The sequence below is a fragment of the Sporothrix schenckii genome (genome assembly GCF_000961545.1).
Source record: "Sporothrix schenckii 1099-18 chromosome Unknown Cont47, whole genome shotgun sequence".
NCBI lineage: Eukaryota > Fungi > Ascomycota > Sordariomycetes > Ophiostomatales > Ophiostomataceae > Sporothrix > Sporothrix schenckii.
Window position 1 is genome coordinate 5,287,904 of NW_015971148.1, and position 18,185 is coordinate 5,306,088.

At 53.6% G+C, this 18,185-nt stretch overlaps 5 protein-coding genes across 5 annotated transcripts; 2 read left to right on the forward strand and 3 right to left on the reverse strand.

The window, feature by feature from the left end:
* Window positions 1-1,022: 1,022 nt before the first annotated feature.
* SPSK_03932 (uncharacterized protein) lies at window positions 1,023-4,275 on the reverse strand (the record flags this gene model as incomplete). Its single annotated transcript, XM_016730747.1, has 3 exons — window positions 1,023-2,218; window positions 2,283-3,904; window positions 3,977-4,275. 3 exons carry the CDS (start codon window positions 4,273-4,275, stop codon window positions 1,023-1,025), a joined length of 3,117 nt encoding a protein of 1,038 aa, XP_016586196.1.
* A 2,157-nt stretch (window positions 4,276-6,432) lies between these two features.
* Window positions 6,433-6,684, forward strand: SPSK_04740 (uncharacterized protein; the record flags this gene model as incomplete). Its single annotated transcript, XM_016731535.1, has 1 exon — window positions 6,433-6,684. The coding sequence occupies one exon, from the start codon at window positions 6,433-6,435 to the stop codon at window positions 6,682-6,684; it is 252 nt and encodes an 83-aa protein (XP_016586197.1).
* Window positions 6,685-10,722: 4,038 nt separating this feature from the next.
* On the reverse strand, window positions 10,723-10,974 carry SPSK_04739 (uncharacterized protein; the record flags this gene model as incomplete). Its single annotated transcript, XM_016731534.1, has 1 exon — window positions 10,723-10,974. The coding sequence occupies one exon, from the start codon at window positions 10,972-10,974 to the stop codon at window positions 10,723-10,725; it is 252 nt and encodes an 83-aa protein (XP_016586198.1).
* A 1,214-nt stretch (window positions 10,975-12,188) lies between these two features.
* On the reverse strand, window positions 12,189-13,130 carry SPSK_04473 (cell wall integrity and stress response component; the record flags this gene model as incomplete). Its single annotated transcript, XM_016731279.1, has 1 exon — window positions 12,189-13,130. The coding sequence occupies one exon, from the start codon at window positions 13,128-13,130 to the stop codon at window positions 12,189-12,191; it is 942 nt and encodes a 313-aa protein (XP_016586199.1).
* Window positions 13,131-15,364: 2,234 nt separating this feature from the next.
* SPSK_04643 (uncharacterized protein) lies at window positions 15,365-15,784 on the forward strand (the record flags this gene model as incomplete). The annotated part of the gene is made up of 1 exon (XM_016731443.1): window positions 15,365-15,784. The coding sequence occupies one exon, from the start codon at window positions 15,365-15,367 to the stop codon at window positions 15,782-15,784; it is 420 nt and encodes a 139-aa protein (XP_016586200.1).
* Window positions 15,785-18,185: the final 2,401 nt, after the last annotated feature.

An 18,185-nucleotide genomic window follows, 5' to 3' on the forward strand; every position in this document is an offset into this window, starting at 1 on the left:
TCCGATGTGCGCAACCCTCCCACGCCGTCTCGATGTCGGGCTGCCCTCACATGTTCACACGCCCGCTTTGGTTGGTCCACAGGCGTCTGCCGGGAGTGAGCGCGCTCCACTGGTCTCGCTGCGCTGGCCCGCCCCCATCCACTAAGCGGCGCGAACGATAGTCGTGCGCACATGGCCTAACACTCTGTAATTACTACTTCTTACGGAGTACACTCGTGCCAATGTCGACCCTCGGGACGAGGGCTAGAGGGGCAGCAGGGTTCCAGGACCCTGCCGTCGCCTAACAGCGTATTATGGCCTCTCCAGAACACGTCGTCTTTGGGCGGGGACGACGAGGAGCCCGACTGCATCGCCCCCGGGCGAGATGCGCTGGATACACGCCCAATCAGCACGACGTACGTAAACCGAGTCCCAGCATGGACACGTGGAAACTCATTGTACATGCAATGAGCCGGCTGGCTTTTCGTCGTCGCTGCTCCAAAGTCGTGCCGAGAGCGGTGGTGCCCAATTCGTGTCTACCCCGCAGTAAGGCAACCATGATCCCGGCTCGCTGGATTTACAGCACCATCGGCCAGTTGCGCAATCCGGTAACCAAAACAGTGTCATATGATGTTCAACCCCAACGCCACCAATAGACGCGAGTCCGACGTACATATTCCGTGCGCCATGCGCTGCAACGGCTCCCCAAGACGGAAAAGAAAAAAAAAAGAAAAAAGAAAAAAGAAAAAAACGTGAATTTTGCTCGGTAACACTGTTGGTTGGCATGGGTTTAGGCAAATTCCCTTGTAACCAGGTCTCTTTGTGTCTGTTCTGTGTCGCCAGGATATCCAAAATAAACCATATACAAAGATTGACTAAATACGCAGACGCTTTTTAATATTATGTACAACGCTTTACCCAAAATTAAAATATACGAACCACTGGCCGCTTCCAGGAGTACGTTTTCGTCGTTGTTGACTGTGACTGTAGATTGTCGACAATGTCTTACCGCCCTCTGCACGGACACGACCCCCGCTCAGTGCTCAGTTCAGCAGGCTGTCAATGCTGCCCACACTGCTCGGCCCTTTACGCCGCTGGACTTGGCCGGTGAACCGCCCCGTGTGGCTGTAGCTGTCTTCCGTGCCCGTGGCCGATGCGCTCACACTGGCGCCTGCCGTGCTGCCAGCGGCACTGGCACCGGCGACACTGCCGCCCGCCACACTGCTGGCGCCCGTCGCACTGGCCCCGCTGGCACTGCCGCCTGTCGTGCTCGGTGGCGCGGGTGGTGCACCAAACAGCGACGACTGGAAATCGCCAAACCATGCCCACCACTCGGCCTGGTCCTCCTCGTCCGAGCCCGTGAGCTCCATCATGTCCATGTTGTCGTTGGTCATCATCGGCTCTTCGTCAACCGTAGACGGCCGGCTTCGGTCCGGAAGGTCGCCGTGCATGTTGAGGCCGTCGACGTCTAGGTCCATCTCGACGGTCGGGTATACGATGGGCCCGGCCGATTCGGACCCGCTGTCTGGCTCCGTGTTCATGGCCTCGGGCACGTTTCCAATCAGGTTGCTGATGGACAGCACAGTGTTCGCTGTCGGGGGAGAGCGGTTGACAGCAGATGGGCCCGACGGGGCGGTTGGTGCGCCGTGACCGTGACCATGACCGTGACCTTCACCCTGGCCTTGGCCTTGGCCTTGGCTTCGCAGGGCCGCCGCCGCCGCCCTCTCCTTCTCCCGCTCCTCCTTTCTTTTCTTCTTCCGCCCAGCCAGATCCAGCACCTTGAACGACCGCAAACGCACTGCGAACGCGTCAAAGATAATATTGCGCACCGTGTACCCAAGAGGATGCGGCACCGTCCGCACTTTCTGGAAGCGGCCAGCCACGGCGTCAATGACGTCGGCAAATGCGGGCAGCGTGATACCCTCTGGCACTCCGAACGGTTTGGTGTTGCCACGGAAGTAGGCTGTCAGTTTGGCAAGCGTGAGATCCGCGTGCACCAGCTGCGTAATCACGGTGACGGGGAACTGGTGGTACAGGCTGACGGGCAACGTCAAGTACACGTCAAAAAACTCCTTGGCAGCAATGTAGCACTGGATGGGCATGTCGCCCTCGATGGGCGCGGAGCCGTCGTCCGATTCGCGGCTGGGTGTGCTGTGTGCTTTAAAGGGCGTGGTATTGGCCGACAAGCTCAACTCGTAGATGTAGATCTTGGTTGTACAGTACCCGAGATGGATTTTGACTGGCAGCCGTGTTAGTTGCGGGACAAAAAGATCAAACAGCGATATTGAAACGTTGAAACTTACAGTCCTGCTGCATGTCGTAGGATAAGCTGTTCCAGATTTTGTTCAGCTCGCCGACAAAATTCTCAATATGCGTGCGCACAGGGACCAGGAAGCGGCCGCCGCAGAGATCCGCGTCCCGCTGCACCTGGAGGACTCGGCTGATAAGATTGTAGAAGCGGACAGTGATGGCGAGTTGGAAGTCGGCGGTCACCACAGCTGTGATAGCATCAGACTTTTGGGACTTTTCGTAAAAGGCCGTCTCAAAAACCCGGCAGGTGTCTTCCAGCTGCAGCGTGTAGTGCAGCGGCGTAAACATAAGGATCCCGTCGGACATGGCATGCGACAAGATAAAGCCACCTGCCAAGGCACGGCGCTCTTCCAAGGTGTGTCCCTCGTCCGGGGCGACAATGCTAGGGCCATGCATCGTCTTGGAGACGTAGCGGTCGAGCGGCGAGCGCGCATTCGTTTTGGAGAACATGAGCTTGTTGAGACCGAGGTCGGCAATCAGGGCCATGGTGATGTGGATCAAGTTGGTGAACTGCGGCAAGACAAAGTTCTGTGAGATAAACCAGTTCACAAAGATGAGGAGGCCCTGCAGCATATGCAGTGACTTGCGGTTGTTCAGAAAAACTTTGTCGGTAATGTAGTAGATGATGGCACGGGCCAGGCAGTTTTGGCGCTCAAAGTCGTGGTAGCACGTCACACAGACAATGCTCAACCAGACCAGTGGTTTCTCGGATTGCAGATCGGAAACCTTGGTGTCGGGCGGCGTTGGTTCCATGTAAGGATTGAACTTGCTAAAGGCGTCCCGGTAGAAACGTAGGAGCTCTTCGGCTTCGCGCTCGTCCATGTTGAATACGGAGTCGATGAGGACCTGGTGCGCGTTCGGTGCGGGGGCAGCCGGTGCAGCCGGTTCTTGCGGGTGTCCACCGGCGCCCACCGAGGACGTTGGACTGCCTACAAACGACGTAGCGCCTGTGCTACCGCCAAGGCTCCCGGGCGGCATAACCGTGGCCGATGAGCTGCTGCCGGCATAGGAGTTCTTATTGTTCGGATCGACGGACGGTGGCGATGCGACAGGTGGCGGGGGAGGTAGGGAGAAGGAGGGTGGTGGCGGTGGTGGTGGTGGTGGCACCAAGGGCAGTGCGGCTATTGGTATTGATGTTGTGGATTCGGCCTTAATGCCGGTCGGGGGTTTGGTGCCATTGGCGTATTGTTGTTGTTGCTGCTGCTGCTGCTGTTGCTGCTGTTGTTGGTGGTGTTGTTGGTGGTGGTGTTGGTGCATGAGGAGTGACGACGGCGGGCCGGGTATGACGGAGGCTGAATGCATCGTCGATTGCGGTATGCCTGATGGCATTCGTTTCAGCGGCGGCTGGCTGTTACCACCGCTCCCTCTGTAGCTTGCGCTGCTGCTTGCACCACTTGGCGTGGGCAGTTTGGAGAGCGAGGGAATCCGGCTCGCAGGGAACGACGAAGTCTGACCTGCACTCGAATGGCCTGCCGGGGTGGCTGCCGGCCTTGACGGCGAACCGGTCGCACCGTGGGCACCAAAGTTGCTATGGGTGGTTCGTGACGGCGTCGCCTTTTGTTGGGGTGAGGCGGTCTGTGGCATCACGGAGAACGTGGAACGACTCGTTCCAGGTCTGGGGCGGTTAGTACTTGCTGCGGCAAACAAGACTCGCGCTCCAGGGAGAGTATATCTTGGGGGTACGTACTTTATGGCTCCAACACGCCGCTTCTTCCGCGGGCGCGTGGGTAGGAGACAATCTCGGTTGAGGCGCTCACATCGCTGGCACCGGGGAACGGCCGGCGTGCCTTCCAGGCCACCGGTGGCCGAGGAACTGGCACGGGAGGAGCCAGCAAGGTCGTTGCTGGTGCTGTTGATAAAGTCGAGGCCGTCGACAAAGCCGTCGACTCCATCTGTCTCATCGGAAAAGACACATTTGGCTTTCGCGGCAGAGCAGCTGAGGCATGCGCGATGGCCGCCAGGCGGCACGAACTTGACGGTGTCCATTCTATGTGTGCGTAGTGGTGCTGTAACGGAGATGGTACGAGGTAATATGACTTGGTGAGGGTGAGGGCGCGACGGGAGCGCACGCGGGCGCGGTGGGACGAGGCCCGGGGGGGCCGAAGAGTGAGATGCGCTCCCTAGATAAAGGGGCGGGAGCTGACGCAATTCGTTGGGAGAGTATATCTATGCCTGAATACAAAGCCGACCGACGGCGGCCGGCAACCTCTGGACATTAGACGTCATCTGGTACACGTTGTGTATCGGCGGTTGTTGCGATGGCGGCGGTGGCGAAAGTGTTAGGGCTGGTGCGCTGCCGCCCAAGGCCGGAGAGAGGACGGCAACTTCGGTAGCGATGATGAAATGGCCCCCAACGGATAAGCGATGGAATCGTGGAGAGCAGCAAGGAGGGGGCGGGATGTGACGACGTAGCGAGGTTCAAAGGCTGCCCGCGACAGTGCCGGGATGTTGGAAGCAAGCAGTGAGGACCGAAAGCAGTAAACCAAGCGGTGCTCAAAAGAAGGGAGGAGGGTTGGCGAAGAGAGAAGAAAATGAGGACACAAAAGTACGTCACAAAAGAAGAGAGGTGGGAGTGCGGCACCGGCGACGGAGTGCGACGAAGAAGAGAAGGGACGAGAAAGAAAGACAGCGAGGAAAAAAGAAAACTGGTCGGGGTAGGTCAGGACGCAATGGGGCGTGCGCGGCGCAAGCGCACGAGCAGCAAAGGCGGACCACAACAAGAGGAACCACCGGACACAGACCAAGTCACGGACCAGGAAACACACGTTTGGCCGAAACACCAAGACACCAAGACACCAAGCAAACCAGGAGGGATGGAGGGTCAGGGCCGGGGCTTTGCTGAATGCGGGAGACGGGTGGTAATGATACAAAAAAAAAATATGCAAGCTAATATGCAGGTGCGGTGTTATTGACGTCTGTATCGGGCGGATTCCCGAAAAGGAAACAAAGGGTTTGTGGTGTGTGGGCGACAGCGGCGTCGGTGAGGTGCGCAAGTGTGGGAAAATGTGGAGGGGCGTGGATTTGGGGAGGATTGCGCGGCACAGAGCGAGAGTGAAAAGAGTACATGTAATTCGTACTTTGTCGAGTACCTTGCGTGGCGTTGGCGCGACCAAGGCAGGTTGCTGGAGACAAGGGGAGGACGGGGTGGAGAAATGAAGCAGCGCAAGGACCAGCAGGGAAATAGGAGCGACAGAGAGACAGAGGGAGGCAAGTTTGACAAAAATAAAGACAGACGAGGCACAAAGGCAGTAAGTGCGTAACGTGACGGGCTCGAAAAAAATCTGAAAGAAAAGGCTTAGAGAGACCAAAAGGCGTAGCGGGCAGGACAGGCCAGGCTCGAAGCTCGAAGCTCGAATAATGAGACAAACAAGGACAAAAAACGGACCAAGGGACCTGGGCGGATCTGGTCGGCAAGGTTATGAGAGGTGGACGAAGAACATGAGAGAAGAAAAGGAGGAAGAAGGCGAGGCGACAAGATGTGAAGCGATATCGATAAAATGGGCAAACGACGACTGTGCGAGGCAGCAAAAAGCAGAGGCCCTCCTCCGTACTCCGGTATTCCGTAGAAAGAGTAGGCAGGAAAGAAAGCACAGGGCGGAAAAAGAGGCACCACTTTCGTCAGAAAAAAAGCCAACGTCACAGAATGCGGTTAGGAACCAACGCGATGCGTGCAGATGACTGGCTGAGATCTCTAGCTTCCCTGGGCTTGGACGGCTAACGGGGTGGTGCCAGTTGATGGATTGGGGGCGAGGGAGCGGAGAATGCTGCTCGGCAGACCTGGCGTTGGCGAATTGGACGAAATGGACGAGTTGGCTTGTGCTTTTATTAGGCTGGGCTGCATCTGACGCTGTCCTCTGGAAATCTCCGCCGTCGTAATCTGTGCGGCGGAGGATCGAGGGTCTGGGCCCAGGCTGGTAGGAGACCAGAAAGGAAACAAGAGGCGCGAACCGATAGGGATGCGCTGTGGGGAGGACGAGGGCGTGGGGAGGCGAGTGTCGAGATGCGACGTAAAGAGCCGGAGGAGCAGGAGAGGTGAAAAGGAAATTAGGAGAAAGAAAGAAAAAAGTCGAGATGAATTTGGAAAAGGGGTTTCGATATACCGTATGGAGCACGGGCAGGTGTCGAGACGGGGAAAGAGCGACGATGGGTGACTGTGAGCAACAGCGTGATATTCCTAAAGCGGCGATGGATTGCCGCCTGCGGGAAGGAGCGAACTACGAGAGAACAAAAGGGAGTGGCCAGCAGCTACGCAGTGACGTCGCAAACTCCCCAAGTATGAGGGGCGAATGGCAGAAAAGGCAGCCGCGCCCGTTTTTTTTCCGATGGCGAGTGGATGTCAACGGCGATGCAAGTCTACAAGGAGGCAGGCGCGAGGGCGCGACGAGTGGCGCTTGAAGAAGGAACGAGACAAGACAACAACGGCCAGCCAGGAATGGAGACGAGAATGGACAAGGTCTGTGATCGCGCGACACCTCTTAACGCGCAATCCATCCAGGCGCAAAGGTACTACTCCTTACTGCAGGGCATTATGACTTTTACACACGCACAGTTGGTTAGATGTGATTGGCCTCACAGCGACCACTCACCTTCGGACCTGTCTCCATCTCGTGTCCTCATATGTTCCTTCCGGTTTTCCATCGTACGAGGACCACGTTCTTGCCCCAGTTGTATCTTCCCATCTCAAGCTGGCAACTTCCCCTTTTGGTAGTTTGCCTTTCGTTTAGGTGCCTGGCTGCAACTTGTGAGCTGGTCCAGTTCTTTCTTTCGTTTTTTCGTTTTTTCGTTCTTTCGTTCTTTCGTTCTTTTTTCCTTTCTTTTTTCTCTTTTTTTCTTTTTTTTCTTGTTTTGGTCTATGGAATTTTTGCCCGTTTGCCACTTCCAGTTGACAGCCTCGACGTGTTTGAACAGCCCCTCTTTCTCTAATTTTTGCCAGTCACTTGTCTCTTCTTTGCTGTTTCGTCCCTATTCGCCTCACCGGAGCCCGCTTGGCACTCTGGCCAGGCCCAGGTCGGAGTCCATAATAGTGCCCCCAAGGCCTTACGGCCTCTTTCTTTCTTTGATTGGCAAACCCGGCCTGCTCTTTCCTTGAGGCGATGTAGCCCAGTCGATCGATTTGGCTCCTTCCCCATCGTTTGGGTTTTGGCGCCGTGTTGGCCCCGGCCTCTTGCCTTTTCTCCCTTGGAAGGCAGTCTGTTGGAGGAAAGTTTGTCGTCTAATCGGGCAAGTCCAGTGTCCGGTTGTCCCCTTAGTAAATCCGGCCTGCTGTGAGGAAGCTACGACGTGGCAGGCCCACCTTTCAAGCTTAGGCGTCGTCATTCCAAATATCTCAAACCGAGCTCCAAGGCAACGCCCAGCAAGATATTGGACGACAAAGAAAAAAGAGGGACGCAAAACACACAATCCGAAACAGATGCCGAAAAGGCCAAAAAGAGAGTCCAAGATATGCCATGCCCACCTTCTACGCAATCCCGAGGCTGTCGATCGTCGACGGCAACATGCTCTTGGCCTGGCCTGTGCTCTCGTTAAAAACAAAAATTATGTGCCCCCGAACCGGTACGCATCCTACTCTAGCGAACAGGAAAAGATGTGTCACACGGTCTTGGGCGGTTGGCAACTGGCGCCTTTTGTCGCCTAAACTTGGCACATCTTGGGGGCCAAACAGGTCCAACTGGTGAGCTAAGCCAATAGAGAAACAAAGAAAGGCGTATGGCGAGCAAAAGTCGTTACGGTGTACAATGTCGAGATAGTGTTGTATACAATTCTTGCAGCTTGTCCACCAGCCATGCGACCGCCACGATAACCAAAGAGGCACACAGTCCACACGTGGTGGTTTCCCTCCCTCTTTAATTTATTTTGTTCCTTTTCCACTGCTCGCGCGGGCTTTTGTTGTCCCTGTCGTGTTATTCCTGTTGTGGAATGTGATACAGTGCGTCTCCTCCAGAGCTCTCGCATGTTTATGCCCGATGCAAAGAAGCCGCACATAGCAAATCAGTGGCTTCGGTTTTCTGCCACAGCATGGGCTCGAGGCTCCGTCGCAAAAAGTGAATTCTGTCGTGCATACGTGGTACAAATTCGAAAGCTACTCGTTTATCCGATTACTCGGACTGTTGACTGCTCATTTTGTTGATGACGACTCGTATTTGTTTTCCTTTCCCCCTCCCCCTTGCATCGTAACTTTCCAGCGTCGTCACACACCTCTTTCCTCCAATCCTGCACATCCCCTCCTGGTTCTGTTCCCATTCCGCGCCTTGGAGTGCTTTCATGGCGTGCTTCAGAATCTGCAGCTACAGCTGCATCCTACCTTGACGGGAGGGAATTGTCGGCCGTGTTTTTTTTTTGTTTTTTTGTTATTTTTTCTTCTTTCTGCGTCTGCCGTTCTTGTCTTTCAATATGCTTGCCGGCATACCAGGGTGGTCTTCCGGCAAAATGGGGGGGACCCTTGCTCGTCCTTTACTGTCCAATAGAAAATGGCACGAGAGCGCATCCCTAACAAACCCAGGACCCAAGAAAATGGAATTGCAAAGTACTTGTTTCTCATGTATGCCGAATGAATGACTACTCCGTACGGCGTACTGCATTGAGAGAAAAAAGATAAAAAAGCGACCAGCACCTCGAGGACCAGTTGTCAGAAGTGACAGAATGTCTTGCCCCAACCAAAGCGGAAAAGAAAAGAGTCAAAAGGATGTGCGACAATGTCGCTAGTCCTTTCCGGTATCTCACCGCTTCGCCTTTCATTGGATACATGCAAGGCCTTGCATGCACGACCTGCAGGACTGCAGGGCCGTTCTTGTTGTTGTTTCGCCTTTTTCACTCTTGCCCTTTGTCGACTTTTCTTCGCCAGTACTTCGTATGCACCTACCTTGCATAAGTGCAAACGCGATCTGCAGGCTATGAACATGGGGTCTGGTTCACACCGAGGCGATAATGTGGGAGGAGGGGGCTGGGGGGGGGAGAAACGGGAAAAGAATTCAAAAAGGAAACAAAACTAAACATAAATCGAGCAACAAAAGCAAAAATATGCATGTCGACGGTGTCTCACCAGTTGCATTCTGGTCTGACGAGGCATTTGCAGCGGTCCATGTCATGTCGGGCCCGTTTCTTTCCGTTGTACATTGTCCGTTGTCCGTGCTGACGGGCAAACGAGTCCTCCGCTCCGAACAGCCCTCGCTTTTTCGTTTTCGCCAGGCTCTTCGTCTGGGCCTTTCTCGGCCTTTATCGCTTTGCAGATTGTCCAAAATGCCTCTTCGCTGATGCATCGGCGATTCGACTCGTCCCAGACCGACCCATGCCTAGTTTACGTCGTTCCATCAAAGAACCAGTTACAGCCAACCCGAGAGCCCACAGCCCACGTTGGCCCTCCACTGCCCCGTACCATCCCGTCCGGGACTGCCCTCCCATCGTACACTACTACTCAGGTATTGACCCTCTCGGGTAGCTTCCCCGTTGTGTCCTCTCTCTACCCCCACTCCGCCTTCGGTTTTTATATCATACGTTTTGTGCGCAGGTTTTAGACCGTCTGGATGGCCGACTCGCCCTGGGGATACAAGCAACATCGGGTGGCACTGAATCGAGAAGAGGTAGATACAAGGGAGACAGAAGAAAACGAAAAAATCAAAGGACAAAAGAAAACCAGCCGAATAGGAGCTCAGCTGCCCTTGTCAAGCTCGTTTTTCATGTCGTCTCATTTTCCGGTCCGTTTACGGGTCCGCCGAGAGTCCGGTGCATCCCTCTACCCGTCCTTTTGTGTCCCTTGTTTGTCCCTGCCTTGTCCCTTGCGTCATCCCAAACGACTGGAAGACTGCGGTCTACCCTTATTTGCTCATGTCTTGTAAACTGTCGGGAAAACTTGAGGGATACCAGGATATCGTGACATTTTTTGTCTCCGGCTAGTAAGACTTCGGTATCACCCAAAGAAAATGCAAGGTCGATGTTTGTCTTGTTCTCCCCCTGCTCCATCCCACGAGGCCTATGTTGTTATTCCTGAGAGAGGATCATTTCTTTTGAAGGGGAAAGGGTGTTTTGGTCATAGTCTGGATTTTTGGTGAAAATAAAAAAATAACAGTTATAATAAATAGCATATAAAAAATGACGGAAAACCCATGGTTTGATTTTATTTTTATAGATTCATATGCTTTGGCAACAGGTAAATAAACCATGAGATTCGATAATGTTTAAACTCTGCCAGATGTCTTACGCTGTAATCATAGCCAAAAATGAGATATTTTACGACACCAATTTTTTTTAAAAAAAATATATGGCATAGCTTAGAGTGTTTAACATCGATACTTTCGTTACAACGAGGCTGTGCCGTGAAGCTCTGCATCTATCGTCCTGGAGGGGACCAATTGCTTGTCTCATCACGGCCTTTTTCCCTACAGGTATTACTCATATCGAGACAGAGCCCCTATCTATGTAGTGACATGATACAGTGCGTCACGCCGCTGGAGGAACAACAGCGCGAGCAGAGCCAGGCAGACGGTTGGGCTCATTGCCCATTGACACATCGTCAGAGGCGTGGCAGCATGGAGACGGGACAGATTCTACGCCCAGATAAGGACACGATATGGCGCGGGTTGGGGGTACTGCTGCTGGTACTGGCTGATAACCAGCTTTGTTGTTGCTGTCGTTGGTCGTTGCTTGTTGGCAGCATTCGTCCCGGCGTAGCGTCGTCGAACTAGCAGTCATGTTTTTGTCGTGGTGACCTGACCCAAAGGCCACAGGGGAAACAACGTTAGGCCGCGCTGTATCGCTGCCACTGTCGCGTGATCGAGGATGTCAAATCGTGCTGGTGGTGATCGTGACCGTGGTCCAGGCTGACAGGGGCCGTCTTGTAAACCCCACAGCTGGATGCGCCCATCGACTGTGTTTCTCACTTCCTGTCTTCTGGAGACGTGTGAAGGAGAAAGACAGAGAGCGACACAATGGACATGGATTCGGCCACGGCGAGGCCGTATCGGGGATGGTATAGGACAAAAAAAAAACGATGCACAGGAATGACGAGGTGTAAATAGGCACGATTGACCACAAACGGGACGAGCCGTGAGGGTGCGCGGGAGACAAATGATTGTGAGTGCACGCACGTCGTCGAGCAACTGCAAACATGCGTGTGGTAGTGGCATTTGGATTGAGTCACCGTACAACGTAAGGTAGCTGTGAATATGATGTGGGCGTTATGGTTTCAATTCCCATGTAAAATGTCAGTAGGAACCCATATTGTAGGCAATCCAGCAACGAGCATCAGAAATCACGACTGTCCACTGGGCGGGCAGGGCTAAAAAAGAATTTAAGAAGTAGTATTTGAGGTTGATTTTGTCTTTTGTGCGGTGTTTTCGTCTTCTCCCACATAATGGTGGCGGAGAAAAAGAGGACCCAAAACAGTAAATAAAAAAGATTCGAATGGCGACATTTCGAAACAAAAGTAAAGAATATAAAAGAATACGGAAGAACGACGGAGAGATACGAAAGGAGAGAGAAACAGGCAAAATAGGAAATAGGTCAATTGAGAAATAAAGACGCCCGCCAGAAAAACAAGTATATCAACACATCGACCCATCGGCAGCCCACAAAAAGAAGCCATAACAATAGTTTGACTTTGTATCAATAAGGAGTGTGTATATAACGCAGCAGGAAATAAAATCAAATCGCGATAAGGGAATGGACGAGGCTGCCGAAATGTAATGCCTCGGAAAGTGATGTAGTAGGGGACGTGGTTTTCAAAGAAGTCGAAAGCCGAATCCAGTCATCATAGAACCCGTGGGGGTCGGGTGGCCGGTAGTCGAAAGTGTGGTGGATAGAGAGAAACGAAGAGAACCCAAACGCCGAGTATGCCGATGGTAGGACAGAGAAGTAAAGAACAAACAAAAGTTCGTGCGTCGTCGTGACTCAGGCAAGTGGCTGGCTCAAGCGTTGGTGACCTGCGTTGCTATGTTAGCTGTGTTCCTTGTGAAGCATATTAAATAGTAAATCGTCACGGCATCATCGCAAGGGTTACGGGTTACACGTACTCGGAGAATCCTTCTGGAGTAGTCTTCGTTGTCGGCGATGCTGCCGTCGCTCATGCGGCGCTGAGACATGACGGGGTCTAGCCGGGAATCCGAGATACTGTGGCTGCCCGTCGTGCTCTCTGCCTTGCCGCTGCCGCCGCTGAAGAAGGCGTTGACAGCAGCGTTGCGGCGGTACTCCTCCTCGATCGCGCGGTTGCGGCGGCGACGGATAATGAAGATGCCGGCGCCCACGGCAGCAGCCACAGCAACAACGCCAACAACGACACCGGCAGCAATGCCGGCCGTGTTGGTGCTCGACTTCTTCGATCCGCTGTTATCGGATTCGCTCGTCTGCGTCACAAAGACGGTCTGGCCGCCGACCATGGTCGTCGAAGCAGTTGTGGCGGTCGAAGACGACGACGAGGACGACGAGGAAGAGTCGTTTGCGTAGGGAACACCGTACAGCTCGAGACCGGTGTTGTAGACAGTCCAGTAGCCAGTGCCGCCACAGGCGTCTTGGCCGAATCCTGTGCACGGCGCGTTGCAGTACTTGTCGTCGACGAGCGTGGAGTTGGGCGGGTAGCTGTCACCACAGTAGCACTTGCTGCCCTCGGTGGAGGCGGCGACGGCCTTGCCCATGGCCTGGCAGACGGTCCCGCCACATGCGCCTCGCGAGTTGAAAGGCTGGGATGAGTTGAAAACGAGGTCACCGGATGACGAGAAGCAACCCTGGACGACCGGCTGCATGTAGATGGGGGACGACGACGGCTGCTCGACACCCATCTTGGTTGCCGTGGCGGCAACAGCCGAAGCCGCGAAGCCGGCGACAGAGATGCCGATTAATGCAATGGACTTCATGTTGGTACAGTTTGGTAGTGTTTTTTTTTTTGCGTGAATTGGAGTGATTGTAGGTGATCGTTGTCGAAAGTGTCGAAATAGCGATGCGCCTCTTCAAACGTAGAAGAGAGTCCCTGTCACGATTCCGATGGTGAATACGAACGGATGGGAGGGAGCGCCGATGCGTTGGTCCTGCCACGATCGACTTTCGAGATCTATGGGGAAAGGGATTGTGTTCTTGTTGCTGTCTCTTTCTGATGTCGGAGTCAGCCTTTCAATTGTCGGAGATGCTTCGTCGTGGCCGTTTCCTGTCGATGCTATCCTTCACAGGAGTGTCGACATTGAAGAGCCCAGTCGATTTGCTGTTATCCGCCTCGAGATATTCTCAGTTGTTTCGTTTCGATGATCGTCGACGAACGTGCCGCGGATTAGCAGACGCGTTGTGTTTTGTGTCGGGAGAAATCCAAGAATCAGGGACGAGCGCGGGATCGTAGGCTGGTTCGATGAAAAGACGAAACAAGACCGAAAGAGAAAAGCAGAAACCGAACGAGAAGAAAGAAAAAGAGCGTATTGAAAAAAGGAGAGACGAAATGGAGGTTAAACGAGTGGCTTGTCCGAAAACAAATGGCGATGGTGTTGGTGGGTGAGTGAAGGTTTTCGAAGGGGACGATGGGAAGAATGAGAGAAAAGGGGAAGGGAGGGAAAAGACGAGAGAGAGTGAGAGGGAAAGGAGAATGGGGGAAGGAGAGGGAGGAGAAAGAATGGTTGGGTGGGGAGCAGGGGTGTGCGGGCGTGGAAGGAAAGAGCGAGAAAACAGGAGATTGCGAAGAAAATTGGGTGAGAAAGATTTTGCTGGTAGGGGTGCGGAGGGCTGGGCAGGCACCACACAGCCAGGCCAGGGGGGGAAAGAGCCAGGCAGGACCTGGCCAGGCACGCTGGTTTCTGCTCTGGTTGGAAGCGCAAGGAACCGTCTGGGAAGGGAAAGAGTCTGGCTCTCTGGGTTGTGGATAAAGTGTGGATGACTACTGGGGAAGGTGCGACTCTGGGCTGTTACGGTGTGGGTCGCCCGTTCACAGGCTTCATTCCTGACTGGCAGTGCGATAAAGAGGCGCGTTGAGGGAACAAAAAACAGAGACAAAGACAGTGCCTACACGGAGTACTGAGATACATTTGCGAGGCATCTTACAGGGGAGTGTTTGCGCCATGGGCGATGGGATAGTGAGGAGAAAAGCGAAAAGCGAGGCACAAAAGGGAAATTGCAACTGTGGGTACCGCTAGCAAAGCACTTTCTAGCGATACGACTGTCGTTGAGTGGGCAGGAGCGACTGGGTGACGGGGGACGCGGTACCTGGCGCTGCATTGCACTACTCGGGCGTAACGCAGGTACGCACCCAGCAGCACGCGCTGTCCCTGCACAAAAGCGATGTTTTATGCAAATTGTGAGCTATTGAAAAGGAATTAATGTGTACAGCCACCAGGCACAGGGTTGCAACAGGGGGCATCCCGTTCAACGTGAACGGGGAGTTGGGGAAGCATTCGAAGGGTATGGGCCAATGAGAGCACGGAAAAGTGGAGAAGAATCGCCGATCCACTGCTATCATTGGCTGGTACCTGAAAAGCACTAGCAAGGAAATGGGAAAGAACGGGACATCCCCCCTTTTTCTTGTGGTGGAGGGTGGATGTTGGCGGGAGAGCGCGTTGAATCAAAACAACCCAAAAGGTGTGCTCCTCGGTAATTTCACAACACAGCACAGCAGCATAGCACGAAACAGAGACACAGGCGGTGACAGCGAGCCAGGGTGCCTGGCTAAGCCCGGTTTCGTGGTATCAGGCGCGGGAGATGGAAGACACTGTCGATCATTTGCACGGTGCGAATGAAAACGCAGGGAGGCAAACGTCGTGTGCTGTCGGTGGCACTGCGCCAAAAGATCTATCTCTCGGCTTCATACCTGCAAACCTACAATGCTGCAGTGCTCACAAGCACAGCCGGCTGTGCCTGAAGCCTGTGCCACGGACGATACGGCAGGCCAAAGCGACGACCACGGAATTCGCTTTATCAGAGACAATCAGCCGAGATGAAAGAAATGACCTGGCGGTTGGATGAAGTTGAAGATGAACGGCGACACAGGATGAAGACAGAACCCTGACGGACGTTGGCAACAAAGAGGCACAAACAGCGTTGACAACGGTGAGTCAGCGGATGATGAGAGTGACAAGCACACCTTGAGGCACCCAAATGTCCCAAATGGACCGCGATGCCCCCTGAAGAGGCAAAGAAATTAATCGAGGCAAACCGCGCGGCTTTCGCTCTTTTCGCTTTGGAATCCCATTTACTCCCTACCTCCTCCGCGGAAACGAAACGCGCACCGTACACGGTATTATTCGTACTGAGTAACGACACGGCCAAGAAGTGGATCGTCCGGGTCCCTGCGCACAGAGATCAGCAGCGAGGTTGGCACCCAAAAAGAGAAAACGGGAAACACCAGCGGCGATCCGAGATGAATAGTGGGCAGGCCCTGTTTTTAGGCAAAGCCGTTTTCTCGCTGGTGAGTCCTTGTGTCCCCTTGTCATTCGTTGGTTGCTGGTGTCCCGTTGACTTTGTCTTCCCGTCAATGAAGAAAGTCACGAGGACGGTCTTTGTCGTGCCTTTCGAGAATCAGGCTCGACAACCGTAATGGTTTCCAGCATACGATGCTCGGCATCTAGGGAGAGGAGCAGAAGAACGCATGGGCAGATGAAGGGAGACAACAGATCATCTCGCTGAGGGGAAAAGTGAGTACGGAGGATGGCCATGCTCGACGAAGAGGAAAAACTTGCAGACAGTGCCAACTCCGCATCCGAGGCACCGTCCTGCCGGCGTCGTTCGCCGGCCGCACATTTCATGAAAGTTGCAGGGAACTGCAGCACAGCCTCTGGCGTCCCAAACGATTAAATGTGTGCTGAGCCCAGGCCGCGGTCAAGCTTAAACCCCCCCTTCCCTTCTCACAGCCAAGTCGAGCTCGCGTTCACTTTTGGGTTTCGTCCCCAGGTCCCCCTGCAGCTTCTCCTTGTCCCCTGGCCGAAAACGAAACACAACTTTCCAAGAAACAAAGTGAAGGCACATGCAAGCACAGCATCCTTGGATGAGGTCATACAAGGGAACAAAGTGGCTAAGAACGACTCGAAACGAAGCCATGCAAAGTATCGACAGTCGATGCGTTGTTTTTGTCTTTGTCCCCCTCTTATCTCCTGGTTACTTGACTTGCTTTGGATGCCTCTTTCGGCAATTTAGCCTCTCACTTGTCTCGATGCTCCCTTTCACAAGTATTCTGGCCGCTTTGAGTCGCCTGCCCTGTCCCTTCTTTCTTGTGCCGCTTGCATTGTTCGTTTTTTATGTTCTGTTTGTCCTCTCTATGTGCCAACGGGCTGCCAAGGTGTGGAACAGGTTTGGTTCGGATTGCTCAAATGCAAACAAAAAGCGATCATCAGTACATCGATTCGTGCATTTTGTTTCGTGGCACAAAGGTACAAACAAAGACGGGACGGCCAGCGGGCTATGACCTGCTGGCCGATCTGGAGTTGAGAGTGATGCGAGGGAGACGCGTTGTTTTCGGCCCCCTCCTCTGCCCTCCCGTTCCGTTTCCCCTCAGGCATGAAATGTGCCACTTTACGCAGTCTGAGCGTGTCCTCGTGCTCCCTGGCAGTGCTACAATGCGACGTACATATGTACAGCAAAGTTTGGGCGATGAAAAATGGGTGCGATGCCCGATCGACACTGCATCGCCTTCCCAGTTCTCTCGATACGACAGCAAGCATGAAGAAGAATACCTGCTTCTGGACGCGACGGTAATATCCAAGCTGCAGCACGCCATACTAGTATGAGTATCGGTGCGACATACACATATATACTTGTACTTGTCCATATTCACGTCCACATCCACGCTCACAACTACCACCATATCGGCGTTCCATCCAACGGCGTCATTTGCCCAAGATGTGTTTTTGTTGCCCGAAATAGGACGTCTTGAATAAGACCCGCGATCCTTCCGGTGGTCTTTGCTGAGAATACGAGAAAAGCAACCTTGGTCGTTTGCACGGAAGACGGAGTAATTACGGAGTGAAATCTGTGGGAAGCGTGCCTGCCATCCCACCGTAGCCTTTGGCAGTTCCAGACGCTTCGGAACCAAAAAGCCCTGCAAAAGAGTCTAGGCGCGAGAGAATGAGGTCCCACACTTCTTTACCGCAGCCCGTTTCGATGTCACTGGGACGACTCGTCTTGGCGAAAGGCACGTGAGACGGAATGTTTGGAATGAATGTCGTACAAAAAGTACGTTCGTACATGAATGGCATACTGTCTGCGCAGTACAACATACAGTGTTGAGTGACTTTGACGGACTTTCGACTATTGAACGGCCGGCGGGAGGGACCCGGAATTGGGCCATGCATGCATCGACCATTCCGGACTTTTAAGTCGACCGGATGGAATCATTGAGGTGAAGACTCTGCCCCGACCTGGTATACAAGTCAAAGTCTGCCTTGCATGTCCAGGGCCGTTTATTTTGGGACTGGACCAAGTCGAGCCAGTGTGCAAGTCTTGGGAGGAATAAAACACAGCGAGTACAAATAGTGACTTGTACCAGACGACATTGAAAAAGTACTAGAAAACCGGGCCGCATCCATGTTGGGGCAGAGCTGAAGTGGAAAGGGTACGAACTGGGTCAAGATGCTTGTCATATGAGAGACACGGCGAGACATTTAGAAAGGAGAGAGAGGCGAAAGACGAAAGACAAAACGGAAAACAACCAGACTGAGAAACAAAAAGGCTCCACGAGGTGACGAGGTCACGCATCGGCCACGCAGGGTGCATTAGTCTCCCCGTCTTTTTTATGGCCGGTAGGCACCACTTGTTTCTTTTCATTGGCCTTCCTTTCTGTCCTTTTTTTTTTCTTTTTTTGGCGGCCCAGATTCTTGGCCCAGGCACGGCCGTGAGCTCTAGAACACCAGAGATTTTACTTTTGGCTTGCTTGGCGGTCACGCATCTCGTATTTGGGGCACAAGGGAAAAGTGTTTGTCGGGTGTCCTCGATCTGGCTTGACT